Raw genomic sequence first — 23,471 nt, forward strand, 5'->3', positions numbered from 1 at the left:
GCAGGAGCCCATCGGGGCGCATTGTTGCTCTTTGTTTAAAAGGAGCGACAGGGCAACAAAGTGACGAAAACAGAAGGCACACTGGGCAGATTTTAAAACACAACCCCTCTATTTGTGGACTGTGTGTCATCGCGGCCTTAGCCAATCGCCACCCGCCTCTCTCCCATTTTTGCTCTGCTCTTATTTATTTTTTTAAACACCAGCCGAGACAGCCAGTCCAAAGCCAGCAAAAGCCACTATTTAAGTGCTTTTTCTTAGGAACATCGTTTCTTCCTATATCCCTCCACTTGGGAGAACGAAATCATCGCCAAACCGACCGCACACAGACAGCGTTGATTACCACGAACAGTCAACATGCCGAAGAACAAGGGAAAGGTGCGTTTCTTCTCCATCTGCTCACATTTCCAGCCAGTGTCCGAATCTTGCGGCTAACCGTTTCGCTTTCTAGGGAGGTAAAAACCGGCGGCGGGGTAAGAACGAGAGCGACAAGGACAAGCGCGAACTCATCTTCAAGGAGGAGGGCCAAGGTACGTGACGACCACAAGAGGATAGGATGATGCCAAGGAGGGACACCGTTCTCCTCTTTGGCAGTCAGGAACCTCTGCTGACTCGTCCGCAGAGTATGCCCAGGTTATCAAGATGCTCGGCAACGGCCGTCTGGAGGCCCGCGCCTTCGACGACAGCGGCACCATGCGCCTGGCGTCGATCCGCGGCAAGCTTCGCAAGAAGGTTTGGTAAGTTTGTGCACACCGAATTCCATGAAGCCTACCACTCTGTTTTGACTCTTGTCCGGGGTTAAAGCGGGGAAGCAGGACGCGTTTCTAACCGTGCCACAATTTAGGATCAACACCGGCGACGTGATTCTCCTGTCCCTTCGCGAGTTCCAGGACGGCAAGGGCGACGTGATCCTCAAGTACTCTTCTGAGGAGGCCCGTAACCTCAAGGCCTATGGTGCGTTCAACCTGCGATTCTGCTGTTGTCCTTGTTGTTGTTCATGCGGGGCATGGTGCTGGCCTGTTTGGGTCGTGTGCTCATCGTCTCCACATCAACACAACCGTGCATGCATACATGCATACATAATACATACACATGCACACGTGTAACTAACATCCATAGGCGAGCTTCCCGAGCACGCCAAGATCAACGAGACCGACACCTACGGCGACGGCGGTGAGGGCGACGTTGGCTTCGAGTTCGACGAGGAGCGTGACGAGAGCAGCGACGAGGGCGGCAACGCTGGCGATATCGCCATCGACGACATCTAATCCCTTTCCCTCTTATAGGAGAAACGGAAGACAAGAGTCGTTTATCAGTACAACAGAACGTGGAGGCTGCGAACCTTTGCAGTCTATGGATAAAAAAGGAATATTTTGATCAACTCGTCAACAGCGGCCACCACGACCGTCCCCCCATTCAAACGATGAGGGAGGGTCGTCGACCTGGGCCCTACAAAAATTACTACAGGGAAGGACGACAAAGTGCAGTGCCGTCCCGCAAACGATCCCGCTTGGATGGAAGCCATGACAAGAGCAGCGCGAACCTTCTGGTTCTAGCTCGCAGGCAGCTTCGAAGCAGAACAGTTGCTCGGAGGGGGCATATCCTGCCTCTCCTGATCTTCTTTCTTTACAAGCTGGGGCCGCGTCAAGCACGGGGGTCGGGAGATATAAAAAGCTTACGACTAGTAACGATGAACAGAAACTGAACAGAAATGGAAGAATATCACTTCAATACATGGCCTTTATTCGCTCTCGGACCTGTGTAATATTTTTGTCCTTTTTGGGTTTGGCATTACAGATGTTCGTCTTTTTTTTTAGTTGCCTGCAATTTTATTGCCCTTCCTTTGCTTTGGCAAGCGGACATTGCTTTGTGGTCAGGAAAGGACAATGCGGTTTCGTTATTATATATGTATTTAAAAAAACCATTGGACTTGAAATGATAGTCATTGTTGTCTTCACTCAGATTGATATGCGACGTAAGAAGTGAGTTACGTACATTTTGAAAAACGATATGTAACATAATTACAGTCTGTCGGTAGTCGCCATTTTACATCTCATTGTGATATTCTGCAGTGGTGTTATTTTTCTTTATTGTTTCGTTCGTCATATACAAAGTCCAAAGTAAAATGAGCCTCCCAAGAAACCGACCACGTTCCGTCTCATACCTCGTAAACAGAATAAAAACTAGTAAAAGAGAAGAAGCGAAAATAAATAAATGATGAGAGTTAAGAAGACGGTTAGAAAGGTTCATGACAGAGCTTCTCAGAAGAATCGTAGGCGAAACTACGTCCATACTCTCAGTCACGATATAAAAAAAGGGTATCCAACCAGTTGTGCAAAAGAGGGGCATGAATGGAAGAAAAGAAAAGAAAACAACGCGGAGTATCATGTCGGCTTGACGACTCCAATGCTACGTGGGAAGCAGCGAAAGATAAAGAGTGCTCTACTCCTGAATCGGTTCCGCCGTGGTGGGCATGCCAGTCAGCGTCGGTGTGCCGTTTCCGCCGGGTGCCGCAGCGGACCCGTCTTCCTTCTTTCCCCACCAGCCCATCCAGCTTGCGCGCTTGTTAGCGGTCGGCGTGACGCTGTCTGTGTTTTCCTGGACCAGTCGCAGGGGCCGTGGCTTGGAGCCCGTAAAGGCCGTTTTCTCGTGGACAGGACGCGGCGGGCTGTTCTGGTTGTTTGATGACGACTGTGGCGGCGACGTGTCACTGCCGGTGCCGCCGCTGGCCCGCTCGCCAGACGCTGAATCGCCCGAGACGCTGGACGTTTCACTTCGCATGCCGGGGAAGTTTCCGCTAGCGCCGTTCCCGCCAGGTGAGCGAGCGCCGCTTCCGGATCCTGCACCGGCACCACCACTGGACACGGCGTACGTACCGCTGCCAAAGAATTGTGAGCTACGCAGGCCGGGTGACAGAGGACCGTCAACACCGCCACCCTTGTACATGGCGTTCACGACAGAGGCAGCAGAGGTGCCGCCGCCGCCCGCGCCGGTGAACTGTTCGCTCATGGGTCGTATGGGCCGTCGCATGCTGGTGGTGCGGGTTAGGGAGATGGGAATCGAGGGCGCGGTGTCTGGATTGCTCATAACCGCCTCGGGCATGTAGGACACAGGGCGAGGACGCTTGGCTGCTGCACCTGCAGCTGCTGCCGGCTCCGATGAACGGGAGGTGATCGATTTGGTGCGCTGGAGGAAGGACTGGATGGCGCTGGGCTGTGGTGTTGTTTGCTGCGGCTTTGGTGGAGGCGGCGGGGGTAGCTCCTTGTCCGTATTTGCGCTTGTGGCCGTAGCGCCCGCTGGCGGCAGTGGCTGCTTCCCGTCTGTAGATTTGTCGAGGATGTACTGGTAGTCCTGGTGTTCCAGCAGGCGCTCGATGATCTTGTTAATGTACAACGTCAACGCCTTGTTCTGGTCCTGGAGCGACTTGAGCTCGGCCTCCAACCGGCGCTGGCCTTCGACAGGAACGCCGTCTGTGCCGTTGGTCACGGCGCCACTTGCAGCCCCGGCCTCATCGCTGTCGCTGCCGGCCGCATCGTTCAGCTCGTCTGCCAAGCTGGATCCGCCAACCGCGCGTCCTTCAAGTGCATTCAGGGCATCCTCGTTTGAGGAGCGTGGCCGGCTGTGCGTACCACCTGTGTTGCTGATGAGACCAAGGCCGCCGCCGAACCCAAAGTCAGCCATGCCAAAGTCACCCTTGAGCGTCTTTTCCTGCAGAAGCAGCTGGTAGCTCTCATTGTCCTCCATGAGGCGGGCGTTGGCCATGCGCGCTTCCATCAGCTGCCGCTCGACCTCATGCAGGCGGCCGCCGCCCTGGTTCTCGGATTCAACGAGTTTGATCTGGGCCTCGGCCAGTTCGAGGCGCAACGACTCGATCAGCTTGTCTTTCTGGAGCAGGAGCTTTGAGTTGTTGCGCGAGTCGCTGCGGTGGAGAGACGAGGGCGGGGCGAAGCTGCCACTGTCTACGCCGGGCGAGCTGTTGCTTGCTGGAGAGTGTTAGAATGGGGGAGAGAGAGACGGCTATGAGAGGCACTCTTTGAACAATCACTCACTTATTCTCGAGGGCCGGCCCTCGTCGTCGGCGTTGCGCTGCGCCAAGCTGTCCTTGAGGCGCTGGATAATGCGCTCCTTTTCCTCCTCGCGATTGCTCATATCCTCCTTTTCGCGGGTCATGGCGCTGCGCTCAGCCTCATAAATCGTCTCCATCTGCTGGATCTGGCGTGCCATCTCGCGTTTCTCGTTTTTGAGCGTCTCCGCCTGCTCGTCGTACTCGTGCACGCGCTCCTCCAGCTTCGAGTGCTCCTTGACCACCTCGTCTAGCCGTGCCTGCAGCACGTCGTTCTGTCTCTGGTACTGCTCGGTCGCGCCCTCCGCCTTGCTCAGCCGCTCCTTAAGATCGTCAAGAAGGGCCAGGGTCTCCGCCCGCGCGGCCTCTTCAGCCTCTGTATTGGATGCAGTGTCGGCACCAGGCGACGGCGCAGTTTTCGAGTTGCTCAGCAGCGACTCACGCCGCTGGGCCGCCGCCGCCCGAGCCGACACGAGGGTGCTGGACCGCACTGAGCGTGTGCGTCCGACACTGCTCGTTGGCGTGGCCGTGCCGGTGCCGGTTCGGTCGCCGCTGCTGGGCGTCGAAGCGCGCGGCTGTCTGGAGGGCGACGCAGTTGGCGAGTCGCGGCTCCCAGCCGGTGGCCGTTTTGCTGTCGGCGTTGACATGGTGTTTCCGTGTGGGTTTGTCGTGTGTTTCTTGGTTTCCGCCGTTGTCCTGTCCATTCGTTGTGTCCTCTTCGTGTTGACCGCTCTTTGCTGATTTGTCGTTTCTTCAGCGGCGTCGAGCTGCAGAGGCGCCAAGTTGAAGACGAATGTGGAGTAAACAAGAGGGAAATGCGGGCGTTCGTCGAATAGGGGAGCGCTACGCTTCAAGGTGCGAGGAAGGGGTTGACTCTTGACAAAGGCAGAACAGTTCGGAAAGTCAACGGAGTGACGAGTCACAGCCACTTCTGAAGTAGAAGAGGAGAAATCGACAATATTGGAAAACAAGAAGCTGTGCGTGTCGTGGCTCGTGAGAAAAGGAGCAGGAAGGAGCGAATGTTGAAGCACAGGGGAAATGGGAAGGTGATCGTTTGCAGGGGCCTGGGCTTCGCGGTATTGCTGGTAGTCTAGCTGTTTAGCACGGCAAGGAAGGACCAACAACCCCTGGCGTCGCGTTTCGGAGGCCAAGTGCTAATTACGGCCCTGGCAGGAAGGAGGTACGGGACAGCCCAACGGCACAGGGAAGGTGCAGTCAAGAACACAATGCAATAGCTAGGCGGAGCAGTCCTGACAAACTTTGCGTATTTCCAACGCTAATTCTGGAAGGAAAATGAAGAGAATGGGTGAAAGAGCAAATGGTTGCACGGCGGAGAAGGTCCAGTGGGGAAGTCGCTCTGGAAACCCACATTGTTATTTGGGAGAAGTATCTTACTTGCAGGATGTGGTATGTTGTCCTTTCCAGTATTGGCGCACGACGAGACAAGGCGCCCTGTGGTTTCTGTCTGGTAAGAAATTACGACATAGACGGCCACCACAGGAGATACATATAGACGGCAGCGACGAACAACAGACAGCGGCGTGATTCGACAATGGTGCTTTGTCACGACGAAGGCACATCTTTGTGGCCGGCCAGCTGGAGCGCAGAGAAACGAGCGCGCAGGACCATATTGGAACATTAGACAGAACGGCCAGTGGGAGGCTGATGAGGCAGGCGTTGAGGAATGCGCTGGTTGCTACGCGTCTGACACTACCAGTGAACTCATTTACTGATCCTGGAGCCTGTATGCGTCGATAGTGTTGCCTTTGTGCAAGTGCGACATAGGTTGAATACATATATGCATTTCGCATGGAGTTGGTTCCAAGTGGCGGGATCGCTGTTGACGACTGCGCTCCATCGGACGGCGTACGGAGTAGATACTTTTTGCCCTTGCAAGTTTGTTGCCTTATGTGTCAATCAGGTGCGGACGAGCGTTTTGTCTTGTTAACGGCTGCACATGCTATCAAATAGGCGACAAAACAGCCGTTTTCTGCACCGGTTCATGTTCTGTTTTGATCATCTCGCTGGGCCTGCGCCCGGCTTCCTAAAACGGAACGCGCCTCCACCATGTTGCGATGCTCGCGCGTCGCTGAATGGAAGCACGACTGCAATCTTCCGTGCCCGATGAGGGAATCGGGACACGCATCTGCAACTGGGTCCAGCCCAGAAACCCTACCCCTGTGCCAATGAAACGTCTAGAAACACGAAAGAACATGAGGCGGCGGCCATCCCAAAATGGAGCAATGAGCGGGAGATTGCGACGACAATTAGGACATTCATGCGGAAAAGCGCTGATCGCTGGCGCATCCCAGCAGTCTTTTTGAAGCGCTTGACAGAGGCTAGGCAGTCGCCAATCCCCGTTCGGCACATTTCAGAAGCATTGTATGTCGAACTGTCGTATATGGTTGACAGGTGTGTTCATAACCGTGGATGAGTTGCTCACATGATGTCGTCCGTTGCACATTCTCGCACGTGTTATTAGGAACAAGGTACACACTATCGCTTATAAGCATATGCGATATATGCATTTACACGGCGTTAATTGATACTTCACTTGGCATCACACCGAACACACGATTAAGTTGGGGACAGTGGCTTGTTCTGAAGGCTATTTTGTTTCTTTGGTATAATAGATCACTGTCCTTGACACATAATAGTCGTGGACTTTCTTTTCCTGAACGCCGTTTGATGCCTCCCAAAAAGCAACCATTCCGTCAAGGAACATGGCAAAATTTTGTATTTTGGAATTTTTATAATGTTCATTCATAAAACCATCCTCATCGCGTTTGCCGCAAGTCCCATGGTGTTGTTTTGATTGGCTTTTTGTGTATGATTGCCTGCTTAAGCCTGCTGGTCGGCCAGGATGTCCGAGTCACCGGGGTCCAGGACGGCCATGGTGGAGCAGCGGAAGAGCTTACCGCAAGCAGTGCCAAGCTCGATCTATACAAAGGGGAAAACGTACGGGTTAGCTATACGAAATATACCCTCCAAAGTCACAGTAGAGTGCAACTTCTTCGCAGGGCAGGCCCAGACCACCGGTCACGCACAGGCGAGACGGGGGCACCGCAATTCAGCTTTGTAAAACGCAGAACCGTGACCGGCTTCTGTCTGGGCCGTCTACTGGAGAGAAGGGGTGGCACCAGAGGTGGCATCTCAGAAAAACGGAATCGGGGAAGAGGATAAACGCACGTTGTTGCCCGAGAAGTGGTGGACGTTGGTCTTGCTCAGCATGCTGTAGTACTCGAGCTCAGACTTGCGGAGGGGGCTGGTGTTGGAGGAGATCAGGACCAGCTTGGCCTTGCCCTGCAGTAGAGAGTCGTGTTAGCAGTCTGCTCGACTCTTTGACGGTCGAAGAAGCGCATCGTGGCAAGCATCGCGGGATCAGAAACGTACGCTGCGGAGCGACTTGAGGGTGCTCTTGTAGCCCATGGTGACCTTGCCGGACTTCATCACAAGCGCAAGGCGCGAGTTGATGGAGTTGGCGTCCTTCTTGTTCTTCTTGGGGGCCATTGCAACGGTTGTCGACGAAATGTATGGGTTGTTGTCGGTAAGTGTCGTGGGTGTCGAGAGGAAAGAAGAACGAGACGACAGAACTTTTGGTCGAGACAAACTACAAAATTTCTCTCCCCATCGCTAGCGCCAGCGCAAGAATGGCATGCACGGAAAAAAATATGAGTAAAAATGAGTAAAATCGTTAGGTGGACAAGAGTGGGACACCTATTTTTCCGGTTTTCGTGGAGGAGTCACCCAAGGGCAAGAAAGACCTAAACGACCCACTTTATTTTGGCCCCTGCCACAAAGGAAGGAGTCACTCGCCAGCCGAGCCTGACAAAAGTCGGGAAAATGGGCGAACCTTCCTCTAGTAAGCCGATTTGCTTTGAAATCAGCTAGTGAGGCGAACTGAAGCCACCCAAAGGGAAATTTCGTCGCCCGCCGCTTATTTTCTTGTTCTCTTAAAAACACCTCTCGATCAGCCTTTGGATCGCCAACCCTCAACGACAACCCCAATCACAACAACACTTAACGACAAATTGACAAACATCCGACACAATGGCTCGCCGTCCCGCCCGTTGCTACCGGTACTGCAAGAACAAGGTGCGTTCGTGAAAGGAAGATCGAGCGAAGGAAAGGAAGTCAAAGGGAAGAGGAGGAAGTCATCGACCCACGATCCTAGGACGAAGACGACGACGAGAACGAGCGACCGCTAGGCGACTTCGCATTCTGAATTGCTGTTTTGGTTATCGTTTTGCACGAAAATATCATTTCGGCTGCCTAGGCTCGTTTGTGTTCGTTCCGGGGTTGGTGGTCGTCTCAAGATATGGGAAGAATCATTCGGAGAGCGGAGGAATATAAATGGTTTTGTCGTTTTCATCGCAAGCAAACAAGGTACTAACGGCGTGCTTCATCTAGCCGTACCCCAAGTCCCGCTTCAACCGCGGTGTCCCCGACCCGAAGATTCGCATCTTCGACCTGGGCCGCAAGCGCGCCACCGTCGACGACTTCCCCCTCTGCATCCACCTCGTGTCCAACGAGTATGAGCAGCTGAGCTCCGAGGCCCTCGAGGCCGCCCGTATTTGCGCCAACAAGTACCTCGTCAAGACTGCCGGCAAGGAGGGTTTCCACCTGCGCGTCCGCGCTCATCCGTACCACGTCGTCCGTATCAACAAGATGCTGTCGTGCGCTGGTGCCGATCGTCTGCAGACCGGTATGCGTGGTGCCTGGGGCAAGCCCAACGGCACTGTCGCCCGTGTCAACATCGGCCAGATCATCCTGAGTGTCCGCACTCGTGACTCTAGTATGTCTTCATGTCCAAGAACACTCCAGCATCCTTGATTTGGCCTATTACTAACCCGCTTCACAGACCGCGCTTTCGCTCTCGAGGCTCTCCGCCGCTCCCAGTACAAGTTCCCCGGCCGCCAGAAGATTATCATCTCCAAGAACTGGGGCTTCACGCCCCTCCGCCGCGAGGAGTACCAGGAGAAGAAGGCTGCTGGCCGCGTCCGGGTGGACGGTGCCTACGTCCAGTTCCTGAGCAACAAGGGCAACCTGGCTGCGAACATCAAGCAGTTCCCCGACGCCTTCTCCGCATAAAGTGGTTGGAGGAGTTGAGAGACTGAATTGTTTGCATTTTTCGTTGTATTTCCCTGTTGATCGATAAAATGCCAGGGTGGTACAATCACACCCTCGCGCGGGCACAGAGCGGCGCTTGGTGGTCTTCTTTTTTGGTTCATCTATTCTATTTTAGCACACGCGGAGACGACGTGTGGGTTGGCTGTGGGTTTCTTTTCTTGTCAAGAGAGGAGAACATGCTCTGCCGGAGCGCTGTTACAAGCACAATGTGTGGCACACTGCCCGAGTTTACCTGGGCACGCTTGCGATGCTCACCGGCGGCACGAATGCTGTATGAGCACGGCTCTAACGTCACGAACCCGAGAAACAGAATTAGGAAGAGACGAATAAGAAATTGACCCACGATTCAACCAATATATGCAATGTGCCGTGATAAAAATCATATCATGAGCCTAAAACAGCAATTTGTAGCCGTAGAACACCAACTCATATGGCCACCACTGTAGACAAGTTGTATGGCCAGCTTTGGAGGGTACATTATAAATCTATTGCCATGGATTTCAAACGGTACGTTTCGCTTTCAGTGGCTGTGGCTCACCCTCCTGACTGCCCATGCCGATCGCTTTCTTCTCCTTGCTCTTCTCCTCTCTTGTGGGCTTGCGCACTTGGTCGCCTGTCTACGTACGTCGTAGGCTACTTTGTTTTAGATTCCCCAACGAAAGCGAACGTGACCAGGTGATCTTTATGTGGCGTCTTTTGGCGTCATTGGAGTCCTGTGAGGGGCATATGGCGGGCACTTCCTCGCCATATCTTTGGGCATCACATTAACCTTTATCCCACAGGTGAACAGACGGTGTCTCAATTCAATCGTGCACTCGTTAATATTCAGCTGGACGATAGCTTGCAACATTGTCGATCACCGACGTGAGTGACGCCGTAGAAAACGACGGCACATACGGAAAGGTGTCACGCGTTGAATGAGGGAAGACGGAGCGAACAAGAGAACGGCGGGATGTGCTCACAGCGTGTCAAACTGGTAACTAAACTGGAGAAATGGATTGGCGCTTTGTTCACTTATTGGCTGGCATTCGGCCTGGTAAGATAGCGACAGGACCAGAGGACGCTGTGGCGCGAGTTTCCGGTAAGCTATGACGGGTTTGGCCCCCCAAATTTGCGATTTATGGCGCCATTTTAGAGACCTGCTGAATGCTGGCGACGGCTATCGGTCCTTTGGCCCCCAGCCAGACCACTTCGAGGACCTCTGCCACCTTTGGCCAAGAACACGCCTGGGCTGGACCGTTCTTTCACTGGTATCGCAATAATAGGCCCTGAGAACAAGTTTCAGGGTTTTTTACGATTGTCCGAGCGAACGCAAAACCAGTCGGGGTTTGCTTCGTTGTTACGAAGCTGCCAGTGTTTACCATAAGCTGAGGGGAATTATGTGAGATTTAAACGTAAATCGAAGCAGCGATATACGAAGGACCGATAATGGAGCGACGCGAGGTGAGAGCACCCAAAGGTACAACGGCTTCGGGATGTAAATACGTAAGAAAAAAGGTGCCAAAATTGCATCGTCGAATGCCCACCACTTTGCGTCTGCGGCTGCCAAGTTGGTTGAACTCTCGGAACTGCAGGATAGTAATCGCAAAAGGGCGCACGTCGTAGACGGGAAAGGAGGGTGGGAGTCAGTCAGACACAGCCCTTTTCTTCCGTTTTCCTTTTGGCCCGTCTTTCCCTCAGTGGCTGCTTTCAGCCCAGTTCAGTCAGAGTATACGATGCACTACTGCTGTAGCGTGAATCTTAGGTTAATTACTGGACAACCGTCGACATTAAGCAAAATACGAATCTCTGTCGTCAGAGCACGAAGCCACGGCTGCAGGTCAGCCCAGGGGCCACACCCTCCAATACACTGCCAATATTGACTGCCCTGGTTCGCGGTCACTTCGGACCAGCAGAGGACCCAGCAAACCAGCCAGCCTCACTCCTTCCGGCTCCTGCAGGCCCCCCTTTTCTAGCCCGCCCAATTGTCGCTAGACATTCCTGCCCTCCTGGCGTGACAAGTGAGAGACTTGGAAGAAACAGTGAACGGCGTGAGACGTCGGCCATCGCTCCTGCCCGCCAGTGTGGAGTTCTGACATTAGTTGTCACCCACTGCTGATCTGCTGTCATCGCGGGACTTGGCCTCCTTCCCCCAACAGATCTAACGGTCATTTCCTTTCCCGTCCTTGCCCTTTTAAATGTCTTTCGTGCCTTCTTGGTATTTTGCTTTTTCTCGTCCCTTCGTTAGTATCGCCCCTTTTTTGACAACATCTCTTCTCTCCCGCAGCGTCAAGTACTCGCGTCTTTCGACCAGCCTCTGACGTCGCTTGGCTGGACTGCCTTATCGCGCGCCCCCTCTTTTGTTGAGGGCGGTCAACCTCCCTTCCGACTCCTCGTCACACGAGCCCGATCAACTCCTTTTCTTCTGCATTGTCCCACATCCCTCGTCTGGCACGCTCTCCCTCGTTTCTGGCTTCGATCCACGCATGGTCTCGCGCGGCTCTCGTGAGGGTGTCTTACGTCGTAATTAACCAGCCGACGGTTATTCGATTGACTTGATAGCGGGCGGCCCGCCTTTCTTATTATCAGTCTGTTATCGCCTCTGTCGCTTACGCCCGGAATCCTTTGCGCAACGTGTTACACGCCCACGAGACCCAGCCGCTGGTCATCAGCATCGACAAATATACGCTCGAACGTTCGCATCGCCCACATCGATCACGTCAATCCGCTTCTCGGGCTTGTCCTCGAAATTACGCTGACAACCCGTCCTGTCGCGTCTTCTGGTCTACTATTGCCCACTTTGTTCCTCTAGTCCCCCGCTAGCACGCCCGCATTCGGGATCCTCGTTACGATAACACCCACCTCCTATCGCTGATTGCTGGCACGAGACCTGGGGCCATCTTCCCATTTTGCTTTGACATTGGAGCGTGGGCGACGACGGCACTCTTCCTTACCCTCTAATCACTTTCGCCGCTTTTGTCTTTGAACTGCATTCCCCATGGCTTTCCATCAGCCCACGCGGCAGGCCCTTCAACGGCCTCCACGCCAGGAGTCGCAAGAACGAGATGACAACCGCGTCTCCACTGTACTTCCCGCCGCCCTCGAGGGTTCGCAAACATGGGTGCTCTTCTCGCCGAACGCGGACACAGAGACGACATCATCCGCTCTGGACTCGCTCCAGGAATCCTCACAGCAAACAGCCGGCCGTTCACGGCTGAGTGACCTGGGTAGTTTACGTAGCCTCGAACACTCTGATTATGCATCCTCGCGAGCGCAATCAGCCGTTGCGAGGCCAGCCAATCTCCGCCTCCCCCTCCTCACATCAGCACGCTCCCAGTCCAACTTCGATGAGGCTGTCATGAGCGACGATGCCCGGCCCGACGCCGAAGACGACGCCGAGCTCGACAGCCTCGACAGCCACCTCCCCGATTTCCGCCCTACTACACAACAAAACCTGGCACAGCAAGCTTTGGCAGCCACTGCCACCACGACTGTAAACCTTCCGACGCATGATGGTCTCGGCACTTTCCGGTTAGGCAACACCACTGGCTTGAGTGCTGCAGTCCAAGAACACCTCTACTCATTCGAGCAGTTCAACCCACGGCGGGTCCCAAAGCGGCGCCGTGCGTCTTTGGACCTGGCGCAGCTGCAGGCCGACGATGAATTCACAGAGGATATTGAGCGGACACGGCGTATTGAGGCCTGGCGGCTAGAGCACAGCCGCGTCCTTCTCGAAGAGATTCAGAAGGAGACTCGCCGGCGGCGCGGGTCCGAGCTCTCTGCACGACGAAGTCGGGTGAGCGGTGCTGCAGCCAACGCGACCCTCTCGCCCGATGCTGTTGCTGCAGACAGGACCGCGCAGGTGGAGACGAGTACCAACTGGCACGACCAGGAGGAAGACGACCGTCTCACGAAGCTTCGCAAGGCAGCAGGAGAAGATGGCGATGGTCCAAGCGAAGAAGGTCTGTGGACTCGAATTACACGCAGGTTTATGCTTGAAGTCATGGGCATCGATGACCGCGTTCTGTCTGTCCTCTTCGGCGAAGATATCTCGGCCGACGAGGAACAAGCCGATGAGATGGACCTATCCTCAACGCCCCGTGCATCCAACCCTCTGTTGGAAGCAGGTGCTCTCGGCGTAGACTCGACGGATGTTGGCGCCTATGGTGACGACTCGTCATCTTGGCAGCTGCGCATGCTCGAGCGCATTGCCAAGGAGCTGGGCTTGTTTGTGCATTCGCACATCAGCTCGCATCCGGGCGCGTTTTCGACCTTCACCCGCGTGCAGCAGATGCCCCTGCCATACGCTGGCCTGCCGGTGATCCCCGAGACAACCACACCTGCGAATCGCGTCCTCCGGAGCGAACAGGGGTCGGCCGAGGCCTCTGGTGAGAAGAGAACCAGCGATATCACTCCGACCGGGACTACGGCTTCGCTTCCCCACTTCAAGCCCACCATCTACCAAGCACAACCGATGGACATCCCTGGTCAGACGACAGAAAACAACACTACGCCACCTACCGCTGGCAGTGCTACAGCAAACTCTACGTCGACGACGCCAACGGCCGCACAGGCTTTCACCCAGGAGGAGTGGGAGCAGGACCTCGATATCAAGCTCGTGTTCCGCTACCTGCGTTCGCGCTTCTTTTCGGGATCAGGGTCGGGAAACAATCATGCCCACCGCCACCACCTCCACCACCTCGCACATCACGGCCACAGTACCGGGGGTAGTGGCTCGATCACCATGAGCTCGCAGGAGGCCGCGGCCAAGGTGGCTCGCGTGCGTCAGCACCACCCGCTGGTCGGTCGGGGTGCGTCGGGTGCGCGCCAGACTGGCGAGCGGCGGCCGCCCATGCCTGCGTTCCGCAACATGAACACCGCGGGCGGTTTAGCGGCGCCATCGAGCCCGATCCTGCGCCACGGTCACGGCCACGGAACGGCGACGTCGTGTGCCAGTCAGAGCACGCGGCGGTCGGCGCGGCGTAGTAGCATGTCGTCGCGGCATTCGTCGCGGCACTACTGGGATATTGGAGGATCGATTGGGACTGGATCGATGATTGCGTCTGCAGGCCCTATGGGCAGCTGGGGCGAGGTGTAAGGCAGCAGAGCATAGGATCGTTTCTAGCGCTATCAGGCGGCTGTGCGCTGGCGACGTTTCGTTTTCGCGCCGTCTCTTCTTTCACCCCGATCTCCTTTTTTCTGTCAGTTTTCTTTCATTTCGATTCATGATTGCTGGAATTGCATGTCATGGGCGTTCTTGTCATGTAGTATTTTGTTTCTTGTCTATTTCATCCTTTCGTCACATTTTCATTATCCGCCACTCTTTCATCAGATTGTGTTTTATCTTTTTTTTGATTTCTTTCGTCATTTAACGGGCACATCTCCTCACGTTATATACTCGGCCAATCTGGATACAATGCATACAAACTTAGGCAAGGCGTGCAGAATTGTGCATCGTAATCCATCATGCTGTGAGGCGGCCGATGCCGTCGGAAATTTAAAACCGATTGGGCGTAAATGTCCCAAGACGTGGCCTTTTGGCAGCCTCGTCTGCGATAATCGGGGGCTATGGAGTGAGCATCGAGAGCTCGTGGGGTATCTGAACTATGTAGGTGTGCACAAGTCTCGGACAGTGGTGTACGGGCAAATGCATAAGCCGCTTCAAGCTGGTCTTGATACCATGCACCGTACTGCGTACGCCGTGCTCCTCCTCTGCACATGTTTTGACGACGGTCATGACGCAACGCACGACGCAGGTCGGACAACCAGGCGGTTCGTTGGCCACAAGCTGCAAGTATTACTTTGTAAACTCGGGCATTGGGCATGGGGCGTGGCAAGGAGGGTACGGTGTGCCTGGGGATGCCAAGTAAGACGGCCATTTGTGAGCAAAATGTTTGGCCAGGAATATATGGTCACGGCAGAACGGCAGCGGGAAAGATGGGATGGCGTGGACAGCAGTGCACTTGCACAGTGCACAGGACGAGGAAGGAGCGTTCGTTGTTGCTCGGCGGGACGGCAGGAAGGATCGTCCCAGAGACGCTAGCTCGATGGGCATTGGCGGACGCCTTTTCAACTTCATTTGTGAGACAGTCCAGCTCCGGGTGTGAACGGCGACGTACTCGTATCGATCTGAATGAGGGGACCGGGCATTTCAAGCCAAGGGATGGTCTCTGTTCTGTGTCTTGATTGCCGTGTTCCCCTGTCCTTTTTTTCCCTCATCTCGGCCTAGTCGTGGTCTTTTTACTGAGTACGACAACCACTTTATCCCTTGATGTCGCGCTTTGGTAAATGCAAAGAGAAAAGGCCTCACAACAAACACGTAGAGAACAAAGAAGAAAATAGGGGCTGGCGCTTCCAAGACAATAACATTGACAAGAAAAGACGAGACGATGCGTCGTCTCATTCGCCGAGATGGTTCGCAAAAACGGCGTGGTGTAAGCCATCTGGGAACCGACGAATAACAGCTGCACAGCGCTCCCGTTTGTTTGTTTACGGAGCCTAACAAAGATCTGCTTCAGACGTGTTCGAACCCAAAGAACAAAGAAAAAGAGTGAGAGAACAGAGGAGCCCAGAGCCCACGCTGGCACGTGTGCCGAACGCTCATTGGCTGTCGCTTGCGCCAAAACGCGTGGAGCACGCGCTGGGCCGCGAGGCTAATTCGGTGCTAAAGTGGTTTTGACCAGGGGGTGTTAATGGAAAATACCACACTGGCGACCAAGTGAGAAGGGCAGGGGTTGGAAGTGGTCATGCGAACAAATGGTGAGAGAAAATGGTCGAGAAACGACGAGAAAGAAGAGAAATGAAGTCAATGGAAAGAGCGGCAGCCGGGGAAAGAATCGGTGCCGGCCGGCATGCCTCGTTCTTTCCCTTCCTGTTGGTTCTCTACGATTCGCCCAAAAGGGCCGTCTACGGTGTGTCAAGCTGCGACATGGAAGCAGCGATGGAGGGGAGTGCCCTCAGCCTTTTCCTGCCACCCCACAGCACAGGGACATAGGGTCGCATGCGTCCGCCCTTCCTGTCAGACTGCTTGCTGCCTAGCACGTCGCCCGCACCGCGGGCACGACACTCACAAACTTGCGGCAGGCGAGCAGGCGTAAGAGGTGTGCAGGCGCCCAAGTTGCGGCATGGCGGTATTGCGGGCAAAAGAGGCGTAGTGTCGTTTCGTTCTCGCTCTTTCCCTTTATTTCTGGTGTTCCGTCAGATCTGCAGACTCCGTGCTGCTGTGCTCTTTCCCGTTCTGGTGTGCTCGGGACCTCTGTAACATCCACGACCTCAGCTCCACGACTCCACACCACCTCGACCGGGTTTGCCTGTTGTTCTGCGCACGCGGCGGTCTTGTCTCTGCCTCTCCGGCTCTTTTCTGGAGTCTTCTCCTCTCCGCAGGCTCGCCAGCGAACTACTGCCCGAGCCTTTTTACCTAGCGGGCGGCTTGGTCCTAGAACCTCCTCTGCTCTCCACTGTCCTCAACGCGCCTGTCTCGAGCGCCCCTTCCTCGTCGTGTTCGTAGCTCCTTCCCTCTCTATAGCCCACCCAATACCTCTTGCCCGGGTTTTGCAGCAGCTGCTCGTCAACACCACCTGCGCCCTTGCCATGTACCCACAACACCCCCCTGTCCGAGTACCTGCTTTCTCCCATCCCCTCCTGCCCACCCTCCCCCCGTTCCTTCCTCAAAGACTTGCCTGCCCGTGTCTTGTCCGATGTCTTGCAGTGCACAATCGTTAATGTGCTTTTACACTTTTGGCCGTACCTGCCTTTCTCCCACTTTCATCCCGCATCTTCTCCTGACCTCGTCAATCCTCGTCTTCAATTTTCAAGAAACCAGGCTGACATCCCAGCCTTTTCGCCATTTCTCATTGCCCCCCGAACCCTAACATTCCTATTCTTGTCTTGTTCACGCACCAATTTTGCCAATGCACCTTGTCCTTGTGACCAGCTTCCAGAAACGCTGCCTCGTGCCTCTCGCATCTCGATATCATTACGAATATATATATTTACATATTTACCAGCCCTCGTCCGCCACCTGCCCTCTCCTCAAGGTCCTTTTCGACCTTTTCCGCGCTCTCGCCTGCGCCTGCTTTCTTCCTCTGTGACTGGATTAGACTGGCCAGTTCCCGTCCGGCTTCTCGTATCTTGTTGGCCCGTTCGGCGGCCGACTCGATGATACGATCCCTATTCCCCCATCCTCGAGATTTGACACCTGAGGCTGCCATCACGGCCGCCGTTTCGGCCGCAGCTGGCCTTCCTCACTTTGGACGGCCCCTTGGATTGACCGCTTTGTCGTATCACAGTGCCATGCCCTGTGCCAGATCCTGCTTGTGAGCTCTCCACGAGCTCTTCGTCCTACCACAACACCGACGCAAACGGCACCTTGTCTCGCCCCAACCCCCTCCAATATATGCTCTACATTGAGAAGTTCCCACGACTATCCTTCTGCGCGACCGACATCTGTCTTGATCTGCCGTTCCTAAATTTCGGACGCGCCACAGCCCGTGCCGCTTGGTGGTAGACCGCTGTCCGTTGAACTGCGTTTCTTTGTTGTTAGCGGCTGTTACCCGGCCACTAACCTAGGCAACACCGCCGGCCCCGCACTTGCTGTGATAGTACGGCTGTCTCCCGGAGATGATCTCCGCCGGAGCTGCCAATGGCCGCGACTTCCTTCGACGCCACTGCTGCCGTTGCCGCCTTGTCGTCCAATAACAATGTCCAGGATCCCGCTGTGCCCTCGTCCTTTGTTTTTGACATATACGACGACAGTGCAGCACGGCCGCCGCCTGCAAACGATGGTCAGCTTGTGCCACTACAACACCAGCAGCAGCAGCAGCAGCAGGAGCCACCGCAACTACTAGACCCCCAACCTCAATCTTCGCCACGCCTTCCCGATGGACCTTGCAACTATGTCGACTTGAGCCATGGATCCAGTGGTGCTCACTGCGGCTGCCGCCGCTTTTGGAGCCGAGCCAACAATAGCATTGCCGCTACGCCCATGACACCGAGCTTTGGCGCTGGAGCCGTCACCCCGGCCAACAAGTTTTTCAATGGAAGTCTTGCCGGATTGGATACCAGCCAGACTGGCTGGTGCATGTGCTCACATCATGCCTGTTTCCACGATCACACCCCCAACGGCGATTCATCATTGGACCGGGCATCGATCACTACATCATTTTTTACTACCGCCGCAGCGCCCACTGGAGCACCTTTGTCTGCATCCGTAAAATCATCTACACCACAACTCGTTCTACCGACATCCCCAACCCCCTTTCTTGGACAAGAGAACGAGCAGCCACGTCCACCATTAGTGCCTCTGAGCACCTCCCGGGACTTGGTTGAAGATAGCAGCCGCCAGGAAGTGAAGAGCGACGACCAGTCCTTGCCAGATATCTCCTTTGGATTTCCCTCTGACGTTCCTGTTCACTTGGACTCATCCTTTGTCGCCATGATCACCGACGCCGCGCGAGAGAGCCGCGCCTTGACCATGGTAGACGCTGCTGCCGAGATGGGAGAAGACGAAGTGGCAATGGAAGACGAGGAGGCGCTTGAGGCACCCAAGGCAACCTCGGAGTCCACTCCGGTCCGTCCAGCACTGGCAGCTCCATTATCGGGTGCTGCCTCCATTGCCGGACCTCCAGCTGATTACTCTATCCCGGACACACTTAGCTGGGGTCCTTACAACTTATCTGCACGAGGCGAGGCTCCTCCAGCTGCTGCAGAGTCCAACCCAACCTCAAATCCCCATGCTGGCCTACTGCCGCCTTCTCAACAGCCACCACCATCTACCACGACCACTACATCCTACACGAGTCAGATACGGTATATGCGGCCTTTTGCTGGCAAGGGCCTGCAAACACTCACTCAAGCCGTGTCACTTCCAGCCTTGCCTGGGTCACCTCCCCGACAACCGTCTGAGCAGCATTCATCCACCTCAGCGTTTCGTCCTCTCGGGCCTGAAAGTTTGACGAATGCTGTCCAGGCGCATGAAACGCGTCTCAACAAGCTTGAAAACCCGTCTTTTTCTGCGTCTGCATCATCCGTATCAGCATCCTTTGTAGCTCACCAGGCGCACGAAGAGTGCATCGAGCGCGCCGATCAGACGGACCTGCGCGTGACCGAACTCGAGTCGCGCTTGGACGAGGTTGAAAGGCAAGTTAACAACGACAACGATGCGGCCACTGTGACGGCGAGTAGCGTGGTATCTGCTTCCACATCTGGCGCCCCATTGTCGACGACCACCAGCATGAACAGCCGCATGTCGAGGCCGACCGCCGTCACAGATCCCGCTGTCTTGAGTCAGCTCCAAGCGCTCCAAGAGCGTGTCAGTCTCCTCCAGCAGCAAGCGCTTCCCTCAATTTCACGGCCATGGCTGCTCGAAGTTGTCTTCCTACCCTTCCCACTCAAAGGAGTCTGGGTGGAAGCCGTTCAGTTTGGCGCGACCGAGGCCGTGGCGGCGGCTGCAGCGGCACAACGAAGACAAACCGGCGCAGTGTCTTCCAGCAGCGGCAACGCTGATGGAGACGACGAATGGACGACACCCGCCCAACGTGCGGATACGCCCCGGCTGCTGCCTAGAGCCTGCATACCAGGTCGGAATATCGACCGTCGCCTGCGCAGCCGCGGCCTCGTGCAGACGTTAACGGTGCGTGGCGCCGATGCTCGCAGCCTGCAGACGGCCATGGCCACAGCTTTTGGTCCTATTCTGCGACACATGCGCGCCAACGATACTGCAGAGGCCCGGCGCGAACGCCGTGTCACGTCGTCTGCCACGTCACAGTTCCTGGCCCTGCAGCAGCCGTGGGTTCCTTTGCGTAAGGTGCATAAGGACTCACGCCTGCGGTTCCTCACGCGCTCGGAGATGTTGACACCTGCCATTTGGGATGCCAGATTTATGATTGCCAGTGTCATCATGAAGGCATCGGGTGGCAAGCACCGTCTCTATGTCACGCAGCCTGATGCATACTTGCAGACGCGCCGGGCGTATAACAACGGGTGGTCATGGCAGCAGCTGCGCGAATTGCCTCAGGTTCAGGTGGATCTTGGCGACAACGATTTCGGTATTGACGATGCATGCTGGGCATGGAACAGCAAGCTAGACGAACCACCAACAACGTCGACCTCCAACTCGTCTTCGTCAGCCTCCTCGCCCCTCATGTCCTCCAGTCGCATGGGCCGCCCGTCACCCTCTCCATTCAGTCGTGGCACAACACCGGTACGACATGCACGGGGGCCGACTGCCCACCGTGCTTCGTATCCATCAACGGCGGGGCCTGCTGCTGTGCCTGTGCCTGTCACCGCACCCGGTCGGTCTCATTCTGTATCCATCGGTACCTCTGGATCGTCTGAGCAGTTCTTTACTATTGCGCAGTCGCCTATGCAGCATCGCCCTCCGCAGCAACAGCATCGACTCCAGACGGCGCCCGGAAATGGCGGCCCCTCAGCGCCCACGACGCTGCGTCGGTCTCTATCGCCATTCTTCCCGTCGTCATTGGCATCTGGTACTCGTCGTATTCCACCTCCCATTCGCACCACGTCGGTGCCTGTATCACATCAGCGGGCAAGCCCTTTTATGATGCGGGGTGCATCTTCTGGTGCTGTCAGCAGACGCCGTATTCATTCGGCAGGCAGCAACCACGCTGCTGCTGCTCCTTCTGTGGCGCCTCCCATGTCCGCCGGCGTCAACAAGCGCAGCCGGCGTCGCAGCTCACGCTCCCCGAGCTTCGGCGAGTTCTGGCCCCGTAACACGCCGCGGTACAGCCGAAGCCCAAGCGTCACACCAGGCCCGGGCCCTACTGCCATGTGGGCCATCCCAGCCGATGAGCAACAACACCTCGAGCAGGATATGCGTCAGCACCGCCAGCAGCACCAGCCGGCAGCACAGCGCGTCCGCGGGACGAGCCCGTTTGCCTACGCGACACCGTTCAGCACAACCGCCGGTGCAGACCACCCGCCGACATCAGTGTCATCCATTGCTAGTGGAGGCGGCCGGCGCAAGCGGCAGCGAGTCCACCGCCACGAGAACGAGCAATGGTATTTGCGGAACAGCCGGCACGGCAGCCGGGGTCCCATGCCCTCTGTTCTGGGCCTGGGGAACGGCGCGCAGCAGTATTACGATGACGAGGATATGATTATGGCTGCCTACGACAGCGACGATGTCGACGACTTTGACTTCCCCATGACGCAAGACGGCGACGAGATCAACGAGGATGATGACGAGGATGATGACGAGGATGACGACATTGAAGTATACGAAGACGAGCAAGATGTGCTTAGACTGGGAGACTCTCCCCAGCAAGGTCGCCAGGATGACCAGTACTATCTCCAAGAGCAAGGACACCCGCGACAGGGACACCTGCTGCCGGAAGACCAGCCGCGGCCGGGTATTGAACGTGATCGCGACGAGGACGAGGACGACGATGATGATGAGGATTACATCGGCCATACCTTTGGCAGTCGGCGTCAGCAGCTTAGCGGCACACAAAGCAGCCATGATGACGAAGACGAGAGCATGTCGGACAGCGAGAACCTAGACCCGCTGTCGCCATCGTTGTTTGAGGACAACAGCGCTGAAGAACAGCAGCAACGGCAAGATGGGCAAGAGCAGCAACAGCCGCAGCAAACGGCGCAAGAAGAAGAGCACCACTCAGACGTGAGTAGCCAACCGAGCGAGTACCCCAGCACACGGCGACCATGGCGGCTGGTTAAGACCAACACCGTACAGCCGCTTGGGCCAGACACGACCATCAAGCGTGACAATGATGGCGACACGGACATTGGCTTTCACATTCACGAAGACGGCGACGATACAAACCTGTGATACAATCTAGACGACACATATCTTTCTACTCATTCTTACTACAAGGAGCCTTGCATTTCGGCCTCGTTTACACGCTCTTTATACAACCATTTTCCTTTGTCCGATTTGTCCCAACATATATGTTTCCGGGGGGTGTGCGTTGCTTGTTTGTTTTGCGCTTGCAGCTCGTTTTGTTCTCAGTTGTGTATTTAAAATTTTTTGTGGATTGATGGCCGGTGCGTCAAGGGACCTAATGATGGCCCGTGGGTCAGCGTTTGATTTTATTTGCTTTCGAAGAGGCGTTTCACTGCCTGGTGTTTGGTCTTTTATTTTTGGTGGTTCTCGGCCAACACAAAAGAGTGGGTGGTTAGTGTGTCTGGACTCTCTGTATACGTTTTTATGTTTACATGTTTCTTTAATGTACCACTCGTCTTTTACTTTTCATTTTATTATTATTATTATTATTATCCTCCTTTCTCAGCCAATCCTGGCTATTGGCGTCTGACTAGGCAGAACCCTCATGGGGAAAAAACTTCCACAGTGCTATACACAAATATGTTCTATGTAGCGGTAACGCGCAGCAGCCTTGACGTAGGTGTTACAAATAAGGAAAGTAAATAAAACAAAGCAAATCCAGATCGAAAATTAGAATCGAAACAAAAGATAAAATCTAACAAATCAAAACAAAGGAGATATAGCAAGAAAGAGGGGAATGACTACGGTAAGCCCGGGGCAGGTGACTGCTCGAGCTCCCGGGCGAGGCGGTATTCCGGCAGCCTCTCGCTCCGAAGGAGCCACCGGAGGAGTGGTCTGGCTGTCCGGCCGGTGTGTAGCGTTTGTTGTAATTCGTTAATAGTGCTGGGCTAGTCAGGGGGTCGTGGTGGCACGTCGGTGCAGTCTAGGAGTACATGGGCCGTGGTCTCTTCTCCCCCGTCGTAGTGGTACTCCGGGGAGTCTATTGTTTTCCTTCGGAAGAGGTATATCTTAAGACCGATGTAGTCGGAGCGGATCTGTGTTAGTAAGTTACTTTCGGTTTTAGTGAGGCCGAAGTGTTTACGTCGAACGGTTAAGACTGTTTAGTATAATATTTAGTTAGTTATAATACCGGCGTTACTTTTATCTACGACTTATTACTATCGGACCCTTTACCGTTAACGTACGGTGGTTTATTCCGTCTCTTTAAATGGAGGTAAAGGTAAAAGTATCGGTGGTCGGTAAAAAGTGTAGTATATAACGGAGAAGACGGTACGTCGGATAACTTATACTATCGTTATGTAAAGGAATAGGTACTTAAGGCTAAAATGGGGTGACCGTAGGTATGGCTCAGTGAAAGAAAAGATTAAAGAAGATAGGAATTTAAATATGCTTAAGTTCTCAAGACTTTCGCTTGGGCGACCGTTCTACGATACGTGGCCGCCTACGAAAGGATTCTTATATATTCCTTTTAAGTGGAGAAGTTTGCAAGAGTTTTGCAGAGTTTTCTTAGTTCCGTCGCTCGTCGCTCTAAGGCGCGTCGGC

General features: G+C 55.0%; 6 protein-coding genes across 6 annotated transcripts; 4 read left to right on the plus strand and 2 right to left on the minus strand.

Annotated features, from left to right (window-relative positions):
* Positions 1 to 354: 354 nt before the first annotated feature.
* Positions 355 to 1,265, plus strand: SPSK_09649 (translation initiation factor 1A; the record flags this gene model as incomplete). Its single annotated transcript, XM_016736221.1, has 5 exons — positions 355 to 375; positions 449 to 527; positions 620 to 734; positions 842 to 951; positions 1,117 to 1,265. The coding sequence occupies 5 exons, from the start codon at positions 355 to 357 to the stop codon at positions 1,263 to 1,265; spliced, it is 474 nt and encodes a 157-aa protein (XP_016587504.1).
* Positions 1,266 to 2,439: 1,174 nt separating this feature from the next.
* On the minus strand, positions 2,440 to 4,764 carry SPSK_08652 (M protein, serotype 2.1 precursor; the record flags this gene model as incomplete). The annotated part of the gene is made up of 2 exons (XM_016735243.1): positions 2,440 to 3,980; positions 4,047 to 4,764. The coding sequence occupies 2 exons, from the start codon at positions 4,762 to 4,764 to the stop codon at positions 2,440 to 2,442; spliced, it is 2,259 nt and encodes a 752-aa protein (XP_016587505.1).
* Positions 4,765 to 6,901: 2,137 nt separating this feature from the next.
* Positions 6,902 to 7,570, minus strand: SPSK_09818 (large subunit ribosomal protein L30e; the record flags this gene model as incomplete). The annotated part of the gene is made up of 3 exons (XM_016736387.1): positions 6,902 to 7,000; positions 7,250 to 7,363; positions 7,454 to 7,570. 3 exons carry the CDS (start codon positions 7,568 to 7,570, stop codon positions 6,902 to 6,904), a joined length of 330 nt encoding a protein of 109 aa, XP_016587506.1.
* A 540-nt stretch (positions 7,571 to 8,110) lies between these two features.
* SPSK_09527 (large subunit ribosomal protein L10e) lies at positions 8,111 to 9,151 on the plus strand (the record flags this gene model as incomplete). The annotated part of the gene is made up of 3 exons (XM_016736099.1): positions 8,111 to 8,155; positions 8,471 to 8,855; positions 8,922 to 9,151. The coding sequence occupies 3 exons, from the start codon at positions 8,111 to 8,113 to the stop codon at positions 9,149 to 9,151; spliced, it is 660 nt and encodes a 219-aa protein (XP_016587507.1).
* Positions 9,152 to 12,167: 3,016 nt separating this feature from the next.
* Positions 12,168 to 14,267, plus strand: SPSK_08750 (uncharacterized protein; the record flags this gene model as incomplete). Its single annotated transcript, XM_016735338.1, has 1 exon — positions 12,168 to 14,267. One exon carries the CDS (start codon positions 12,168 to 12,170, stop codon positions 14,265 to 14,267), a length of 2,100 nt encoding a protein of 699 aa, XP_016587508.1.
* A 3,543-nt stretch (positions 14,268 to 17,810) lies between these two features.
* SPSK_08324 (uncharacterized protein) lies at positions 17,811 to 21,974 on the plus strand (the record flags this gene model as incomplete). The annotated part of the gene is made up of 1 exon (XM_016734925.1): positions 17,811 to 21,974. One exon carries the CDS (start codon positions 17,811 to 17,813, stop codon positions 21,972 to 21,974), a length of 4,164 nt encoding a protein of 1,387 aa, XP_016587509.1.
* Between the last annotated feature and the right edge of the window lie 1,497 nt (positions 21,975 to 23,471).

Source organism: Sporothrix schenckii (genome assembly GCF_000961545.1).
Source record: "Sporothrix schenckii 1099-18 chromosome Unknown Cont44, whole genome shotgun sequence".
Taxonomy (NCBI): domain Eukaryota; kingdom Fungi; phylum Ascomycota; class Sordariomycetes; order Ophiostomatales; family Ophiostomataceae; genus Sporothrix; species Sporothrix schenckii.